Source organism: Coccinella septempunctata, chromosome 1, assembly GCF_907165205.1.
Source record: "Coccinella septempunctata chromosome 1, icCocSept1.1, whole genome shotgun sequence".
In the NCBI taxonomy this organism is placed as follows: Eukaryota; Metazoa; Arthropoda; class Insecta; order Coleoptera; family Coccinellidae; genus Coccinella; species Coccinella septempunctata.
The window spans coordinates 52,884,171-52,902,699 of NC_058189.1; the positions used below are offsets into that span (position 1 = coordinate 52,884,171).

General features: G+C 37.3%; 1 protein-coding gene across 1 annotated transcript in view; it reads right to left on the bottom strand.

The window, feature by feature from the left end:
* Window positions 1-47: 47 nt before the first annotated feature.
* Window positions 48-18,529, bottom strand: part of LOC123322385 — a 66,944-nt gene continuing 48,462 nt past the window's right edge. The window contains exons 4-9 of the mRNA XM_044910331.1: window positions 16,379-17,017; window positions 13,302-13,478; window positions 13,057-13,236; window positions 10,736-10,918; window positions 9,293-9,725; window positions 48-1,518 (exon numbers count right to left, since the gene is read on the bottom strand). Coding sequence (XP_044766266.1) covers window positions 1,134-1,518; window positions 9,293-9,725; window positions 10,736-10,918; window positions 13,057-13,236; window positions 13,302-13,478; window positions 16,379-17,017 — 1,997 coding nt within the window. The 3' untranslated portion in view covers window positions 48-1,133. The remainder of the gene's footprint in view (window positions 1,519-9,292; window positions 9,726-10,735; window positions 10,919-13,056; window positions 13,237-13,301; window positions 13,479-16,378; window positions 17,018-18,529) is intronic.

An 18,529-nucleotide genomic window follows, 5' to 3' on the forward strand; every position in this document is an offset into this window, starting at 1 on the left:
TTTTTAATGTTCAGTTTTCAAAGGAAAGACCAGTATGAAAAAAAGAATTTTTAGGCAACAAAAATATATTTTCATTTAATTACATATATCTAATTATCATTTCTTTCCAAATACTCAAATTCTTTTATTATACAAACTAAAGAATAATTCATAATATATACTATAATACAATTCTGTTTATATATTATTCAGTTTGAATAATGTAGAGCAATCGATCAGATGAAATCCGAATAAATATCATTATAGAATAAGGAGAAACTTGAATGATTGAGTCATACTCTAGAATATCCACCAAGTTTCTTCAGTTGCTGAGTCACAAGAATATCCGTAATTTTTTCAGAATCTCTTTCATTCAGGTCGTATCAACAACTGAATTGCATAATTTCATCTGAACAATTAGCCTCCAATAATAGCAGTTCATGATGCCTAATTGCATGGCACTATAACCTGGTTACCTTCCCTAAGTTTTCACCTTAAGCTATTAAAAAATCGTACGTATAACATGAGCAGTTTAGCGAAAATATCTGTGACAACCAAAAATGATCTTTTCAATGTTAATAAATAAATGATATGATCAAACTTCTGATCCTCCGAAATACGGTGTATTTATTGATGATGAATTGGAAAAGCTCACCGAAAACACTATCACCACAATATCAGTCAAAAAGTTTGTGATAAGAGTAAAACATTCAAAAAGATATACTACATAGTTCGCAATAATGAATATACATATAAGCCTAATAATTGTATTAGACAGAACTTGACAATATTCTTTTTATATGTTATACTTCAAGTAACTTTTGTGGTGAATTTTCAAGAGTGGAAATTCCAATGCGTATTTTGAAGGATCTTAGATTGCAGTTCTGGAGGTCCTTTGAATTTTTTGCTATGAAATAAATATTTTTAATGATCAGATTCCTACATCCTGGGGTTATGTAAATGACTTATCGGTACGTAGAATCCTTAAAATTCGTCTTTGAAGTTATTGATTGAATAAGAACAGCTCCTATTGGAATCAATAATCTTCCAGGATATTTGTCGAAAATTAATCGTCATATAAACCCCAATACGTTCATTCGCATAAATAAATAGTTTCATTGGACGAACTCAACAGTGACCACCATACTGGGTTGTCAGTAGCGCCTGTGGTCTCTGCTAGGTGGTGGCCTTGGGTCCTTTCCGCTTTGGTGATGGTGATGATGATGATGATGCCTCTTCTTCTCCGAACTCTTACTGCCGTTGAATAGTTCGTTCGCTGCCAATTCAGAGCCGTCCTTCTGTCTCTCGGAGTTCCTGAACTGATCGTCCATACTCTCCTTTCTTCTTTGGGGGGAGTGGGTTGAAGAGCTGCCCGCGTTCAGCCCCGATTTACTGCCGGCAGATTCGTGTAAGTTCTCCCACGCTTGTCGGTAGTACCTGTTCAAACCGTTCCTAGATTCCGAACTGGAGGAGTCGAAAGAGGCTACTGTGTTGCAGTCAGGGGAGGTACGGTGTCTGTAATGTTTGGCACTGTGGTTTCTGGAAACAAAACGGAAATTTAAAGTTTCTGTTCCAAAAAGCGGCTATGTCTATGACAATATTTGTTTCTAAATTCCAGTAGTTGGAGATGAAAAGGGTTTTTGTTTGTTTCGAACAGGGCTGGCGACAGGAGGGAAGGTCAAATGCCTATGGGCCTAGACTCATAGAGAAACTAGGCTCACAGTAGGACACAGGAGAAGTCCACCAAATTTAATTAATGAAAGATCTCTCCCTAAATACCACCTTCTGATTTTCGTGTTTTTCTATTAAATTTGAACGAGTCCAGCCTTTAGTGGGAACAGCTGCGCCACACGACCCCACCATCCCTCCTGGCGATGCCAAAAGGTGGTTGCTAATGTTTTCATCGCTTTGAGAACATACGAGGATATATTGAAAAATTCTTAGCCTATAGTCCGGGAGGCAGGGGCTTTTTTTTCAAGGAATTTCATCCCGGCTGAATTTAATACTATACTGTTGTAGTCACATTGCAAATGACGAAACTGACCGTCAGCTGGTCAAGTAGCGGTGGGTGCGGGCGTGGGAGGCGGCAGAACTCGGGAAAAAATGCAAAATTTCAAGTGATTTCATCCCGGCTGAAATTTTTTATATGTAATATTGATGATAATTAAAAACAAAATAGTGAAGTCAGCCGATCCGCGGAGGGTGGAAAATACGTCAGTCGAGCGCGTGAAGTTGGGAAAAAAAGTTGAAAATCAAGTTATTTCATCCCGAATGAAAACACCTGCATATGATTTCTTACATATATGGAAATATAAAAATGACCGTCAGCTGCGTGTCTAGCGGGGGAAAGACCGTCAGTCAGAGCAAAAATGTATGAGCGCGCTCATGCATTTATACGGCGCGCGGAATTTTCAGTGGTCTGACTGATGACTTTTTTCTTATAAGTTGATCAGTCTACTAATATTTTAACATTTATATTCATCAAAAATATGATTTTTATTAATATCAGACGGGTTTGTTACGATTTACCCATGATACATGTAGGTAAAGCAGCAACATCATATAATATACTTAATTATATGCAATAGGTAATTCATATTTTTATTAATTAGTTATCAACATTCAAATATCCATCCGTTTCTGTTTCGTTTTCTTCTGAAATAAAAAAATCAATCAATTAATAAAATCATGTTGTTTTATGCTTTTTTTGGCATATATAAATAAACGAAAAAATTTTTTCATACCTTCAATGTTCAAGTCTATATTACTGATGCTTGTAATAGATGGTGGCAATTGGTCTCCCACAAACCATTTAAAAAAATATTTGTCTTCAATTTTCTCCCATCCATAGTCGGATGGTAATAAGTCAGTAAGGACAGGGAGATGAGCTCCAAAGGTGGGCGATGTATGCCGTCCGGATGAAATGCTGGTTCAGTTCAGCCTTACAGGGCGGGAATAACGACCCGTCAATTTTTTTTTCCAAATTTATTGGATTGCAGTCATCTTTATTGCCGTATGCTCTGTTGAATGTTAACACACGAGCAGTGTTAACATCGTCAACTCCTGCAAATCCATATATTCTGCAAACATAGCTTTCCAAGTATGTGAACAATTGATCGATGTCACAATTGGGGATTTGTGAAATACCACTCAGTGCCTGGATATACGTTGGAGACTTCCGGAGAATTTCAAACGGTTTTTTTTTCCTTTACGGTAAAATGCTGAATTGAAATCGCATCCAGTAAAGGCATGAAATCCTAGCAATGCAGAGCACAAATTTGGACCCAATGATACAAACAATTTGGTGGCATCAATGAATGTCTGATTATTGCCGGTCCCAACATGCATCGAGATTTGTGCGTTCTTCTCGATGAAATTCATATTTCCCAACATGATGATCAAGATATCTGTATCAGAACATCGCTTTGTTACATGAACATCAGACTTTAAGCGACAAACATGGAAAACCATCTTTGTGTCTGCTTCTTCGTGACCTGGACACGTTAACAATGGATCGGATTATCGTTGAACTTTACCTTCTTCAACTTCATATTTGTGGCATTCTATATAGTTCACAAAAACTGTTTTATTACCAATCCACGATGCCGTGTGATCATTTTACCAGTCGTCTATTAAAAATTTAACGAGCGCTTCTTTGAAATAAATATTTTTCAATGCATCTGAGAAATTTGATGGACGTATTTGATCGGGTCCATTTATTTGAAATCGCTGCCCTCTGACCCTATTTCTTAATGCATGCTCGTTGTCCTTAATAGATGGAAATACGTATCGGTCAAAAGCAATTATCACTGTATCGGCACTATTTGATGTAAATACTTGCATCAGCTTTTGTGATATCTTACTAAATGATGATGGCACATCTCTGATTGAATGCATTATGAAAAAACCGTCATAAATAATTACGTCGCACTGATTTGGTGGGATGCTGTCGAGATCTTTCTGAAGAGTTTTCAACAATACCGATTTATCGGTTTTGCAAATCGTCCCATCTAGGTGACACAAGCTAGGGGGACAGGTGTTAAGGGATATGCTAGAACTGTATCGATATTTAGAGTTTGTTTCAAGGACAGTGAAAATAGTTGTCCAAATAAATCACGTTGCATTTGAATGGAATGGGATCTTCCAGCAACTAACATTTTTTGCTTCGGTGCAGCCGCTGAGAAATTCAGGATCTTATTTCTCTTGATGACTTTCTCAAATCTTTCCTGATCTGCCGAACATTCTAATATAAATTGTTTCCGTTGTTCATTCCCAAGTGTCTCCACATTCAGCAAAAAATTTTCGATGTCCTTTGTAGTGGCTTGCCCTGTTGAAATATTGTATAATGAATTTTTGTCTACGTCTTTCGAAAAAGGGTTCATATTTTGTTTTATATGATTTATACAATTCTCCAACTGTAAGGAATGTCTCTTTATTCTGCTCTTCTCAAGATCAGCTGTTATGTCTTGGTCAGGCCGAAGGTCGGTTTCCTCCATAACGTGGGCAATAATTTTTGAACGTATGCTGTGACTTTTACACCATCGCTGGCGAGCCTTGATTGAATTGGTAGTGTGACTGATTCCTGTCAATTTATTGGCAGCATCGGCATTTATGGTTTGTTCCAATGTCAAGTCTATGGGCTGTCGAGAGAATGGTTTGTCAGTGCGTTTGATTCCCATTGATCCACTACTTAATCGCAAATATAATCCTGGATGTGTTTCATGTACTTTCATTAATTTGTCATAGTATATTAGGGTGTAACGTGCATAATTTGGCTGATTAAATGCGAAGAAGACATTTGCAATATTAGGTAATATGAGTTTGAAGAGTTCGACGTTCCCAGTGCGTATACTTCGGCATAACATGAAATAATGACTAACTAAATTCATATAGATCATGTAGAATTAATAAAAATATGAATTACCTATTGCATATAATTAAGTATATCATATGATGTTGCTGCTTTACCTACATATATCATAGGTAAATCGTAACAAACCCGTCTGATATCAATAAATATCATATTTTTGATGAATATAAATGTTAAAATATTCGTAGACTGATCAACTAATGAGAAAAAAGTAATCAGTCAGACCACTGAAAATTTCGCACGCCGTATGAATGCATGAGCGCGCTCATACATTTTTGCTCTGACTGACGGTCTTTCCCCCGCTAGACACGCAGCTGACGGTCATTTTTATATTTCCATATATGTAAGAAATCATATGCAGGTGTTTTCTTTCGGGATGAAATAACTTGATTTTCAACTTTTTTTCCCAACTTCACGCGCTCGACTGACGTATTTTCCACCCTCCGCGGATCGGCTGACTTCACTATTTTGTTTCTAATTATCATCAATATTACATATAAAAAATTTCAGCCGGGATGAAATCACTTGAAATTTTGCATTTTTTCCCGAGTTCCGCCGCCTCCCACGCCCGCACCCACCGATGGTATTGCAGCTGACGGTCGGTTTCGTCACTTGCAATGTGACTACAACCTACAGTATTAAATTCAGCCTGGATGAAATTCCTTGAAAAAAAAGCCCCTGCCTCCCGGACTACTACTATAGAACCAAACAAAATTTCAACGTCAAAATATGTTATTACTCAACATATTCTCCTCTTAATTGGATGCATTCATTACAGCGAACCTGCAACGTCTCTAGACCTTTCAAAAAAATGTTTCTTCTTGCTCTGCAAACCAGACCTCCACAGCTTTTATTACCTCCTCGTTGGAAGAAAATTTACGACCTTTTGAACTTTTTTTCAGTTGAGGAAAGAGATGATAGTCGGATGGAGCCAAATCTGGTGAATAAGGGAGGTGCTCTAGTAATTCAAACCCTAAATCACGAATTTCTTGCATGGCAACATGAGATTTGTGTGCAGGGGCGTTGTCCTGCAAAAACAAAACACCTTTGGATAGCTATCCGCGTCTTCTCCCTTTAATTTTTTCCGTAGAGTGGTCAGTAATGTCGAATAGTAATCTCCGGTTATTGTTCTACCCTTATCCAAAAAATCAATCATGATTATTCCATGGCTATCCCAAAAAACTGAAGCAAGAACTTTTCCAGCAGATTTGTGGACTTCTTAGGTCTTGGAGAACCAGAGTGTCGCCATTCCATCGATTGTTGCTTTGTTTCTGGATCGTATAGAAATGTACCCAATTCTCATCCATAGTAACAAATCGGTTTAAGAAGTTTACATCGTTTGCACTCTTTTGGTCAACATTCAAACATCTGGAGATCCATTTTGCAGACATTTTTCTCATGTCCAAATTGACGTGAACTATATGATGAACGCGTTCGTGTGAAATATTCAGTGCTTCAGATATCCGTTTTAGCCCAATTCGACGGTCTGATAAAATAATGTCATGAACTCCATCGATATTTTCGGGGACTGACACTGGCCTTCCCGTTCGGTCATCCTCTTCAATGAAAAATTTACCTCTTTTGAAGCTTGAAGTCTAATTTTTCACGGTCGCATACGAAGGACATTGGTCACCAAGGGTATTAAGCATATCTTCGTAAATCCACTTACCTCTCAGCCCTCAAATACAGGTACTTGATGAAGGCTCGATACTCCAATTTTTCGATTTTCACAATTTCGGTGGACATCTTCTTTCTTTTAATTCATTGCGTAACTCTGGTTTTCTTTTTTGACCTCAAACTTCACACTGACACTTCTAATAAGTTATTATTCGTTGCTATGGTAAAACAATATTTTTTTATGCATGAAACTGGTCTAGGCTAACTAGATATCAATATATCCTCGTAAGTGCGGGAAGGCTGTCCAGACCTACAAACCTGTGCGGTGTGTGAGTTTGTTCCTGGCTTCATTATTTATTAATTTATTACCTATTCTCTATCGAAACAAGCAAACACAACTATAAGGAAGAGCACACATGGGTTAAGCATATAAACAGCGTGTGGTGAAGGGTTTCTGTGCAAGGAAAGAGAGAGATGAAGGGTACATGCAGTGCAGTGCGGGTCGGGTCGTACCTGTGTTCATCGTGGCACAATTTCGGGCTTTAGATGGGGTTGGAGAAGTAACCAGCCCTATGGGTCCGACAGTTTCGTGTGAATTCCCTTCTACCGATCTGCTGGTCGGGAAACGGAAGCGCTAGGAGGGTGTACCAACGTGAGGGCATGGCACTGGCTGCAGGCAGTCGATGGGAGGAACGGTTTGAGCCGCCCGCACTGCGATTTGACATTGGTGTGAGATGAATGATGAGAGGGAAAGTTGAAAAGATGTTAAATAAAGTTAGTCTTACGATAACAAAGATGAAGGAGGTATAAGTAATCTTGTACAATCGTTGTAACGAGCAGTGCGTGTCATAAACAGATCTGAGTTGTATCTTTTATTGGTATACCCTGGTGGTGGAAGAGCACTGCACAAAGGCCCTCTGTAGAGGAGCGGATCCCGAATAGCATTATTTCAGTGAAAAATTAATAACAAAACCTAGTAGATTCTTTGAGGAAATTAAAGTAGGTATTTGGTATGAAATTCCTCCCGTCCGAAGATAACTATTTCAACCCTTTGTGAGCATACTTCAAGGTTGAAAAAAGATATGTTGATTGGACCCAAAGGAAGCTACTTTTTCAAGATACTGACAATTCGGGCGTGACGCAAGGTCACAGCGGTCCTTTGAAAATGCAAAAAAAGCAAAAAAAAAGTTGTAGGTAATAAAATTCTATATAACTGTGGCTGGAGTAGTTTTTCATTCCCTTAACCATTTTCGAGCTAGAGGGTGATTAGCGCGTGGAGTTTAGTCACACATGCGAAAGGCCAAGGTCAATGTAGAAACCCAGTCTAATATACATTCATCGCCATATTCAAACGTAGAAAAAATTGCTCCGGACAAAATTTGTAGAAAATGTTATGCTCTACAACTTTTATAATGACTGCGTAGAGGAGATAATTCAAAAAAACTGATTTTTGTGGCCTTTATGGCCAATTTTTATTGTTTCGGCTTGCTGAAACTGTCAGATTATATTTTTTCAACTTTTCAACATGTAATTAACCAGATATATCTTTATCTGACACGCTCAAGTAATATGTACAATAATCCCCTGTTTTTACTATTCTGATGACAGGCTGTCCTAGACCTATATAAAGGTCTAATTTTTGGTAGTGGTACTCTACAGGTTCCAAGGTATCTCCCCTTACATTTAACTGATAATCTGACACGCTCGAGTATATCTCGAATTTCCCTCTTGGGCTCCCCAACTATAGGATTCATTACCTGAATGGGAACGTTGTTGATATTAATAAAAGAAATACCGATCCAACCGAATTGAAAATTGAAACCTAGTTATGAAGTACTGATACGAAATTTTGTAGGATCGTATAAAACATGAGAAAAATTCTTATGGCTTATTAACATGGGTAGATTTTTTTGACATATGGTATTCTTTATTCGCATGAGATAAATGATCATAAGATTCTCGATTTTATAAGTTTTCATTCAGCTTAGGTATGAAACTCGCCTATTTTAATCTGAGGAAAACTATAATAACATGTCGAATTGAGCTCAAATTTTACACGATACTTCAGAAAGTTTTTTGGTACTAGGTACTAGTCTTCAAGATGTTTGCATATCTGTCTTTTTGAAAATATCGGTGCGGCCAAGCAGCGTTGGACAAATTCCGTACCTGGATGTGTTACCCAAAGATATTACACAGTGCGTAATATCTTTGGTGTTAGGTGTAACCAACCACACTGGTTCTGAATTTGAACAAGCCTGCAAATGCTCTTGGTCAATGATCTGCTCATTTTTAGACGTAGGTGTAAGTGCTGATGGTCATGGTACAATTATATGGAAAACGCGTGACCTTGATATACAAAAAAATTGGTCGCCCAGATTCGCCTTTGACTGTAGTCTATAGTCGAAGATTATTGAGTTAGGTTAAGTTAAATTAGGCCAACTAACTCAATAATCTTTTACTGTAGTGAATCTGACCGCAGTATCGCTGGCGAGTGGCGCGTAGTGTCTCCTGACTTCAAGGTTGAAATTTCGTGCGTCAGATCTTCCCTTGTAAATCGGCAAAGTGTAACTACTTGTACTCTTTGAGCGTTTGCGTACTCCGTTTTGCGATAGGATTCGCTGTTCAGATAGTCGGTGTCAAAACAAGCGTGTTTATTGATGTGAATCCGTAAAGCAACGTCCAAGCAGATGCAACAATAAAGGAGGGCCCAACTAAAAACCCCAATCTTCACAACTAACCACAAAACTTCTTTTTCCAAAGGCTCCCATACCCGTCAGTTCTGATTTATGTAAAAGCCAACAAAACAAGATATCCATAATTCCTTACCTTTTCACCAGAATAATGATGGTTGTGATGATTGCTGCCAAAAATATGAAAGCCCCGAATGCGCCCAACGCAATGACAGCGCCAAGATTCAGCTTGGCTCCAAGTGGTTCTCTTCGTTCTCCGTCAACGGAGAGTGGAATATTAACATTTGGAGCCTCCCCCCGTTGTATGTTCGAGCTTCCTGCTATTTCGTTGTCTTGGGGATGCACAGCCACGACTAATTGAGGAAATTGGGTGGTGGTGGACGTTGTTGATTGCGCTGAAGTAGTCCTAGGCGTGGTTCTTCTGGTGGTCCTGCTTATCTTCAAGATATCCATGTCTGCGCGAATGGTTGTCGGACGTGGTGGATGTGTTCTTCTTCTTGAAGTCGATGGTTTGGTAGTTTTCGTGGCAGGCCGTGTGGGTGTTGTAGGTAATAGAGTTGTTCCATCTTCTGTAACAAGATAAAGTTGATATTCACAGCAAAATTCGAATTTGTTCGATTTGGGAGACGTATTCATTTAAAAAGCGACCGATTATTTCGATTTCTGCCTGAAAAAACATAAGGAATATGTGACGATTCCAAAAAAAACATAAATTGGGAAGAGAAATAAAAAAAACTTTGACTTTGATTATTCCAACCATAATATTATAAGGGTTACTCGTAGCAAAAACCAAAGTTCAAGATTCAAACTCTTGAAATCATCTAAAACTATAGGTAATGATTCTCAGAAATTCCATCTGGATAAAAAGCCATACACTGAGAGATCTCATCTGTAGAATTTTTCGCAGTTATTTACGTTAATATTGTCCTTCCAATCCTTTTTTCCCTTACATCTCGTTTTCTTCAATTTTTTTTATAGATAATTGGGATATGGATAATTTGATGATTACGCAAGACTCAGATTATCGTATTCGATTAGAATGTATTGATTGTTTTTTTCAAAGTTCAAGAAATATCGAAATCATGAAGAATAATTGCAGACTTTTCATCAGATTCAATTGTATCTGAATAATGTCGAATCCCAACAACCCAGTAATCAGATGCAAAGATCAAAAACGTGATGATGAAAAGTCTGCAAAACAAAAGTCAAGGTTCTTTCATCTAGGAAGCGGATGGATATTTGAATATCCGAGCATAGAGTGTGCATGTTTCAAAGAGACCTTTTTCCCATTCTTAATTATGTTCATTACCTACTTTGTCAATAAATGGTTGAAGAACGTAAATTTTCAGCATATATTGAATTTATACAAAATTTGTCCTCAGTGATGTTCTGAATTGTTATTTTTTTATTCATGTATCACAAAATTTTGTGTTTCCCCAGTAGGAAGCATTTTGTTGCAAAGACAAATTAGGCAATTCGAGTAAAAGTGTCTCGTTGCCATCTTTACTTTCGTTGCAGAAGAACGTGTTTTTTCAGGCAAGAAAAGTAAGTCAGAGAATACGAATAAAAGTAACAGTACCTTGGCAAGTAGGTGGAAGCGCATCATATTGCTCATTAGCCAGGCAAGTAATCTGTCTTGGTCCAACGAGCTTGTAGCCGGGTTTACAAGAGTATCGGACCTGTGTTCCAAAAACTGTTTCATTGTTGTTGACGAGCTCGTAGAAGCCATTTTCGATTTCTATGGAGCCGTTGCATTCGATTACTGTGGAAGATTTAAATGAATATGCATTAAGTACTTCAGTTTTATGCAGATAGTTAATCATCTCTGTAATATTACGGATTTGTAACGAAGCAGCCCATTGAATTTTTTTTTTTGGAGAATTACACTCATCAAATTCATTTTCTATCGGAAATACGAAATTTTTCTCCCAGAAAAATCATCGTTGATCTAAATACTTATTCTGAAAGAGAACAAATTTTGAAAGAATTGATCTTCACTCAGTGTTTTTTGCTCTTTTCAAATTTCTATTCGATTTTTATATCTTGTATACTTAGTGATATTTCTTACATGACAAGTGAAATTTTTCAATACGGGCCTGAAATTTGAAAATTTTTATTTTGCGTGAGCTGATGGAGAATGTGGATAGTAACAATCTTTTGAAATATCAGCGAAGTTAGCTTCATTCACGAAGAGTTCATAGTTTCAGCATTTTTCATAAATCAACCTATATCTAATAGTTAGGGAGCCGACGATGCTAAATCGGGATTTACTCGAGCGTCGTGAAACCTAGTGGATTTTGAAGATTAGATGATAGAAAGAAAAAAGGTTTTATGATGTATGCACTTGCAGCGGTGGGGAAATCGTCTTCAGGGTCTCAAAGATGTGAAAAAAAATCGTCAGGTGTACATACTCAAGCGTGTCAGATTAAGATAGTGTATATGCCCTACGTGTCTCTGATAATGAATTCATGCTAATCTGACAGTTTGCGCGGTGGGACTAGCCGTACGGAAGTGTTGAAAATGGTAAAAAAAAAAATTTCCATCGTGTCAGATTTTTGGAGGATATGTTAATTGGACCCAAAGGAAGCTACTTTTCAAGGGACTGACAATTTGGACGTGACGCAAGGTCACAGCGGTCCTTTGAAAATGTGAAAAAAAAATCGTTACTTGTACGTACTCGAGCATGTCAGATTTTCATACAGATGTCATTAATATGACACTAATCAAGGGGGGGTTTCCTTAATCTAACACTTTGAAGATGATGAAAATGCTTTTTTTTCGAATCCGTACCTCTAATTGTTTTTGTTTCCATTATGAAAGTTGTAGATAATAAAATTCTACACAACTTTTGTCTGAAGCAATTTTACATACCCTTAACCGTTCTCGAGTTAGAGGGCGATAAGGGCGAGGAGCTTAGCCACACATGCGAAAGGGCAAGGTCAATGTAGAATCCCAGTCTAATCTACATTCATCCAATAGTCAAAATGAATGTATTTCTATGATGACAATTTCGAAATTAGTTTCTGACTGAACCTTAGAATGTACTATTTTCCAATGAGTGAATTTTCGCTTCAGCATGTTATCGCTAAATACCTCGCATTAGTCGTCATATATCTCAAAAACGTTTGAACGTAGAAAAAATTGCTTAGGACAAAATTCTTATGAACTATTATGATCTACAACTCTTATAATGAATGCGAATAAGATTTGAAGCCCAGGGGAGGAGATAATTAAAAAAAACTGATTTTTGTGACCTTTATGGCCAATTATTATTATTGCTAAAACTGTCAGATTATATTTTTTCCATTATTCTTGAATCATTAGCTTCAAAATAAGAAAAACACCACCGGCGCACTCGAGAACGTACACGAAACTTTTTTTCTGCAAGTTTGGCGACCTCTCGCACATTTTCGACGCGCTTAAATTGTCAGATTAAGAGAAAATATATTCTTTTCAACATGTAATTAACCACATATATCTCAATCTGACACGCTCGAGTATGTACATTGATCTTTTTTTTAATATTCTGACGGGATGTCCTAGACAATTCCCCCTATATACAGGTCTAATTTTTGGTAGAGGTACTCTACAGGGTCCAAGGTATGTCCCCTTATATTAATCTGACACGCTTGAGTAAATCCCGAATTTCCCTCTTCGGCTCCCCAACTGTAAGCTATTGTCCCTTATGTCATCAGGCATCCTCTATATGTATTTTTTTCCAAATATTGGTATGATGTGGCCGATATTTGATGGACATCCATAATTACCTACTAATTAACTAGATACTCCAGGTGGGTGAAGGTATACTCTAACATGAAGATGCTATTGTGATATCGAAACAATTGTTCAATTATGCAAGGGAAAATATATGATTAATGATTTTCTGGGGTAGGTACTTACTCTCGCATCTTGGTGGTGGACCATTCCATCGAGCATCTACGTCACAGATAAGCTCAGCTCTATGCACAAGTCTAAAGCCCTCATCACATTTATACACAACTCTGCTTAGATAACCCACACTATCGTTGACCAAAGTATACTCTCCGTTCGCGATATTGGCTGGGTAACCACACTGAATTTCTGTGAAAAATGATATGTGAAGTGATATCCTCTAGCGCCTCATCTAAACTCAAAATTTGACTTACGTCTACAAGTAGGTGGAAAGGCGTCGTAGAAACCAGTATCGAGGCACGTCCTCGTTTTCCTTCCAACGAGAATGTGCTCTTTGTCACATTCATATTCGATTGTCGTACCAACGTCGAAATTCTCAGCTAGCATGGTCGAGTTTGGTGGCTGTTCTGGACGTCCACAAGCTTTTGGTTCTGCAAAAAATGTTGAAAAGTTAACCACGAAATGATCGAAATAAAAGGACATTCATATGGATTTTACAAACCAATTTTAAATGAAAATCTGGAAAGATTCTAGAACCTATAGATTTCTGGGAACAAATTTAAAGGTGTCAATAAGTATGGGGACTTTCATCTAATGAGGCAAGGGCTCATTGATGCTTTCCAAGAGAAATGGTAGATGAGGGCCAATTGAAAGGCCACCACACTCTCCAGACTTGACACCTTTAGATTTTTCCCCTTCGGTTGTGTATAAAACACAGCCCCGAGATGTAGAGGTATTGATAGTAGGAATACACACATCATGCCTAGAAATTCAAGTTGAAGTTTCCAAAACGTAAGGACCGAATTTGAAAATGGGTTATATTTTCGTCTACAAATAAATAATGGACAACATTTTTTTTCTATAGTGGTAGGTTGTTCATTATTTTCATGTTTAATTGCTACTCTCACTATAGTAACTATTCTACTCTTTTTTTTGCCCCATTTAAGATTTTAGGGTTTGCTGTCATCATGCTCACAGGTTGATTAATATTGATTGGAACTAACCGTATAAAATTTCTCCCTACGAACCAAAGTTTAGCTCTTGTGGCATTTTTTCTGATTTAGTTTTGGGATCGAGATAATAAGGGTCGTACATTTTCAAATTGACAAACTGTATGAATTTTTTCTTGAGTAGGCCCTGTTTAGATAGAGCCCCTAAAAATGGCACCAGAAAAGCAATTTTCATACTAAAATTCTTACACAAATGATAGTGAGCATACATATTATGAAAGAAGGCGATACAAGCAATATTAGTGGTGTTCCCTTTTAATGTAAGCATGACATCCGACTATATATACAGGATGTCTGTAAACAAATTCGAAGGACTCAGGGAGATGATTCCTCGATGAAAATAAGCAGGGGTAGTTTCTATAAATGTTTTCGAAATCGACCTCCCTCCCAAGATACAGCCTTTGGAGGGCGATGACGAATTGACAATTTTCAATTTTTTTTACGGGTACTATACAGGCTGGGCATAATTGTCATAATATCTACTGAGGGGATCTCGAGAACTATAGCAGCTAGAAGAAAACGGATGACACATTCTCTAGCTCTTTTTTCCTTACTATTCCAAATCTGAAAACAGAATCGGTTTATCATTTTCAGATTTCGAGTTATAATCAAAAATTGAGATTTTGACGATTCCGAAAAGTTCTCATAACTTTTTTGTCTTTGACGTTACAGCTCTGAAACTTGAACCTTCTTAGGCGTCTTATACGTAGAATCTACTGACAAAAGATTTCTTTCCAATTCAAAAATATCAAATTCAATAAAAGTTTGCATTTAAAAAAATGAAAGTTCACCTAATGATTCGAAATGAAAAAATATTTTGGGCTCATCGGTGGATTCTACGTAAAAAAGTGCCTGTAGAAGGTTCAAGTTTCAGATTTGTAACTTCAAAGACAAAAAAATTATGAGAACTTAACGAAATTGTCAAACTCAAAAAAGAAGTATTGTAAGTAGGAGGCTGTGGTTTTCACCATTCTTTGTTTCTCTGAAAATGTAATAGGAAATGTGTCATCCGTTTTCTTCTAGCTGGTATAGTTCTCGAGATCCTCTCAGTAGATAACGAATTTTGCCCTCCCTGTACATAATATGAAGCACTAAGTAGGTGTTACTCACACATTTCTTTTAGATCTCATAACTTTATTATTAGGGGTTGAAAATAACAACCCCTTATGATTTTTTTTCAAGAACTGTTTTCATGGAATAGATTTTCGAAAAATAAAATTCTCTTAGGGTTTCCCATTCAATTCTAGAGAAAAAAGCAGTTCTGATCACTGTTCTTTCCGTTTCATCGTATAAGTGTTCCATGGAATGGAACGCTAAAATACATGCATCAATTATTTGCCTCATAGACCTCCGTTGTTATTTTCAACCCCTAATAATAAAGTTATGAGATCTGAAAAATTGTGTGAGTAACATCTACTTATTGCTTCTATTATGTATAGCTTTATGACTCAGTGTTTTTTAGAACCCGTAAAAAAATTAAAAACTGTCAACTCATCTGCCATCGCCTTCCAAAGGCTGTATCTTGAAAGGGAGGTCGATTTCGAAAAAAAAATTATAGGAACTACCCCGCCTTATTTTCATCGAGGAATCATCTCCCTAAGTCCTTCTCATTTGTTTACAGACACCCTGTATGCGTAATAACGCTACATTCCTGTTCAAAAACTTTTTCTCTCAGAAACCGTTACTTCTAGCAAGAAATTTCAAGAGACCTTATTTGATCGAAATAACTCAAGCTATCAAAAATTTATTTTCAATGAATAAGGAGAAAATATGCTTGCGAAACTAATTTTGGATGTGACTTTTTCTTCCCTTACACTTGCATGTCTATTCCTTGGAACATAAATATGTACATGGAATGGGCATTGACGTGCTATGAATGTATTTGTTGTGGTACAAACATTCGATGCTTCTCCGTCTAGAGCGACACTAAGGCATTGGCGTGAAATAAATTTGTATAGTTCCTACCTTTTCGTATGGAAAATTGACGTGACAATGGTGTCAGATTCAACTATCTCAATTATGATTGGCGACACTAAGCAACTATCTCACTACAGTCTTTAGACAATAACAAATGTTTATTTTCCATTCCTTGTATCTATGTTCCCAGGTCTATTCTATTTCATTTGTTTTCTGGTTCATAAAGTGAAAAATTAAAAATTGCTTTTCAGGTACCAACTTGTTGAGCTGTATTTGAACTATTTTTTGACCAGTAATCACCACTTGAATCTGAGAATGTTATATCTCACACAAAGAAATGGAGATTTTTGAGCAACCCCTTTTTTGGTGACGAAAAACATCTGAAAAATGACGATTATACTCACGGTGCTGGCAGATGTAGTTCAAATGCATGTTACAGTCCGTATCTGACCACAGCCACCCCTTGGTACCGTCATACCGAGCGCAGTCCCCATTCTCTATTGGCGTATTCCAGAACGACACAGTGACATCGTCCCCTTTCAGCCACTGCCAACTACCCAATTTCTTGTTCCTCACCGCCCCCATCCAGTACTGCCCGCTGGCGTCACTCCTGTGCCTCCTCCACAGCTCCCAGCTGATGAAGCCCTGCAAAGCAGGATTGCTCTCATCCACCAACGTGCCCCCACGGGACTTGCAGAAATTCAGGGCCTCGCGGAACTTCAGTGGCTGCCGGTTGTAGAAGATGTAACATTTTCCGTTGTAGGTGGCTGTGCTACCGGGAGGCTGGTCCCTGAACTGGGGGCACCTTTCGATCGGGAGGGCTTGGTCGGTGTAGACGAAGGCCTCGCAAATTGATAGTTGGCTGGTGGTCGGCGTTTCCAGGTGGACGCTGACGAAGGCGCCCGGCATGGGGGGGTTGCACGGCAGGAATAGGGGTTGTCCCACTTCTAGGAAGCCCGTGAAACGGTTGCATATGGGGTTGGTGCCTAGATCTGGACGGTTGTTGCCAACGCGAATCACGATGGTTGCGGGGTTGTTTCCTCCTGAAAAACAAAGGGAGAATATTAATAATTCAGAGTATGACATTACGCAACTATATAAGAAAAATGTTTTTTTGTCCTAGAATTCATATCTTCGGTACCTTCAGGGTGTCAGCGGTCGTTTACTCTAATTCTATTAACTTGACAAAAAATTGTTTCAAATAAAACTTTCCTCTTTTTAAGTAGGGCATCTCTTAAAATTATTTTGAACTATACAAAGTGTTTCGTTTCTTCCGCACAGCTATCAACTTCGTTATTTTAAATGGTACACCCTATATTTTTTACATTTTTGAATTCCCTGTTGAATTTTAATGTAAGTTTGATGAGACTATGTCTGAATTCTTAACGGTTTTCGAGAAATTTTAATTTTTATTAATATTTTGACAGGGACTATAGCTGCGTCCCTGTTCTATGTAATTGATTCAAATTTGGACTGTGGCTAGTCAATAAATGATACACTAAAAATTTTCTTTGTAAATAACCATTTTATATACAGGGTCCACGAAAACGTAGATCCATTCATTATATCAAAACAGAAATTCATGAAAATCTTAATTTCTTTAAATGGCATCCTATATTTTTTCTGTTCATTATTTAAGCATTTTTTGTTCGCTTTTAGTTGTTTTAAATAATGAACAGAAAAAAAATATGAGTTGCCTTTTAAAAAAATGAGGATTTTGATGAATTTCTGTTTTGATAATGGATCTACGTTTTCGTGGATATAATATGGAAATTTACAAAGAAAATTTTAAGTGTATCATTTATTGATTAGACGCAGTCCAAATTCGAATTAATTACATGTAGCATGTATAGTATGTTGATTGGAAGTTTTCTCAAATAAATTAGTTTCATTTATGAAAACATTTTTATGATTTGATATCCTAATCTGAACTCTCTTCTTAAACACTAGTATTCATTTTCAGTCATAAAAATCATCATTCAGTCTGAACTTTTACTAGTCCGTTTCTGTTTTTATAATTTGATAAATATTTCAAGGAAGGCAGTCGTAAAAGGTGATAAAACTGGAGAATTTGAAATAATTTTACCTATAATTTCAAGATTCATGGAGGGCAATGTTTAATGATCACGCTGTATGACGGTGCCAAGCAGAGATTTTGAATTTTTATTTTGAATTAATTCTTTGTGGTTACTAAAATGGAAAAAAAAACATAATGTCCATGTACAGGCTGATCCAATATTCACGAAAATAATAAAATTCAAAAAATTTCTCAGTACCGATCTGATTTATTCGATTTCAGAAATATTGAAGAAAGGCGATAGTAAAGAGTGACAAAACTTCAAAATTTGAAATCATTCGATCGCTTAGTTCAAGAGTTATTGAACTGTGAAATTTCACTCATAAGATGAACATCACCCTGTATATCCCAAACGAAGGCTCGCTGGCGATTAAAACCGCTTGATACGAGTCCAGCCTGATGACCATAATTCATGGTATCCGTTTGTCGTATTCTTTCCGGGACACCCTGTATAACTTTTAAAAATCTAGCCTTGAAA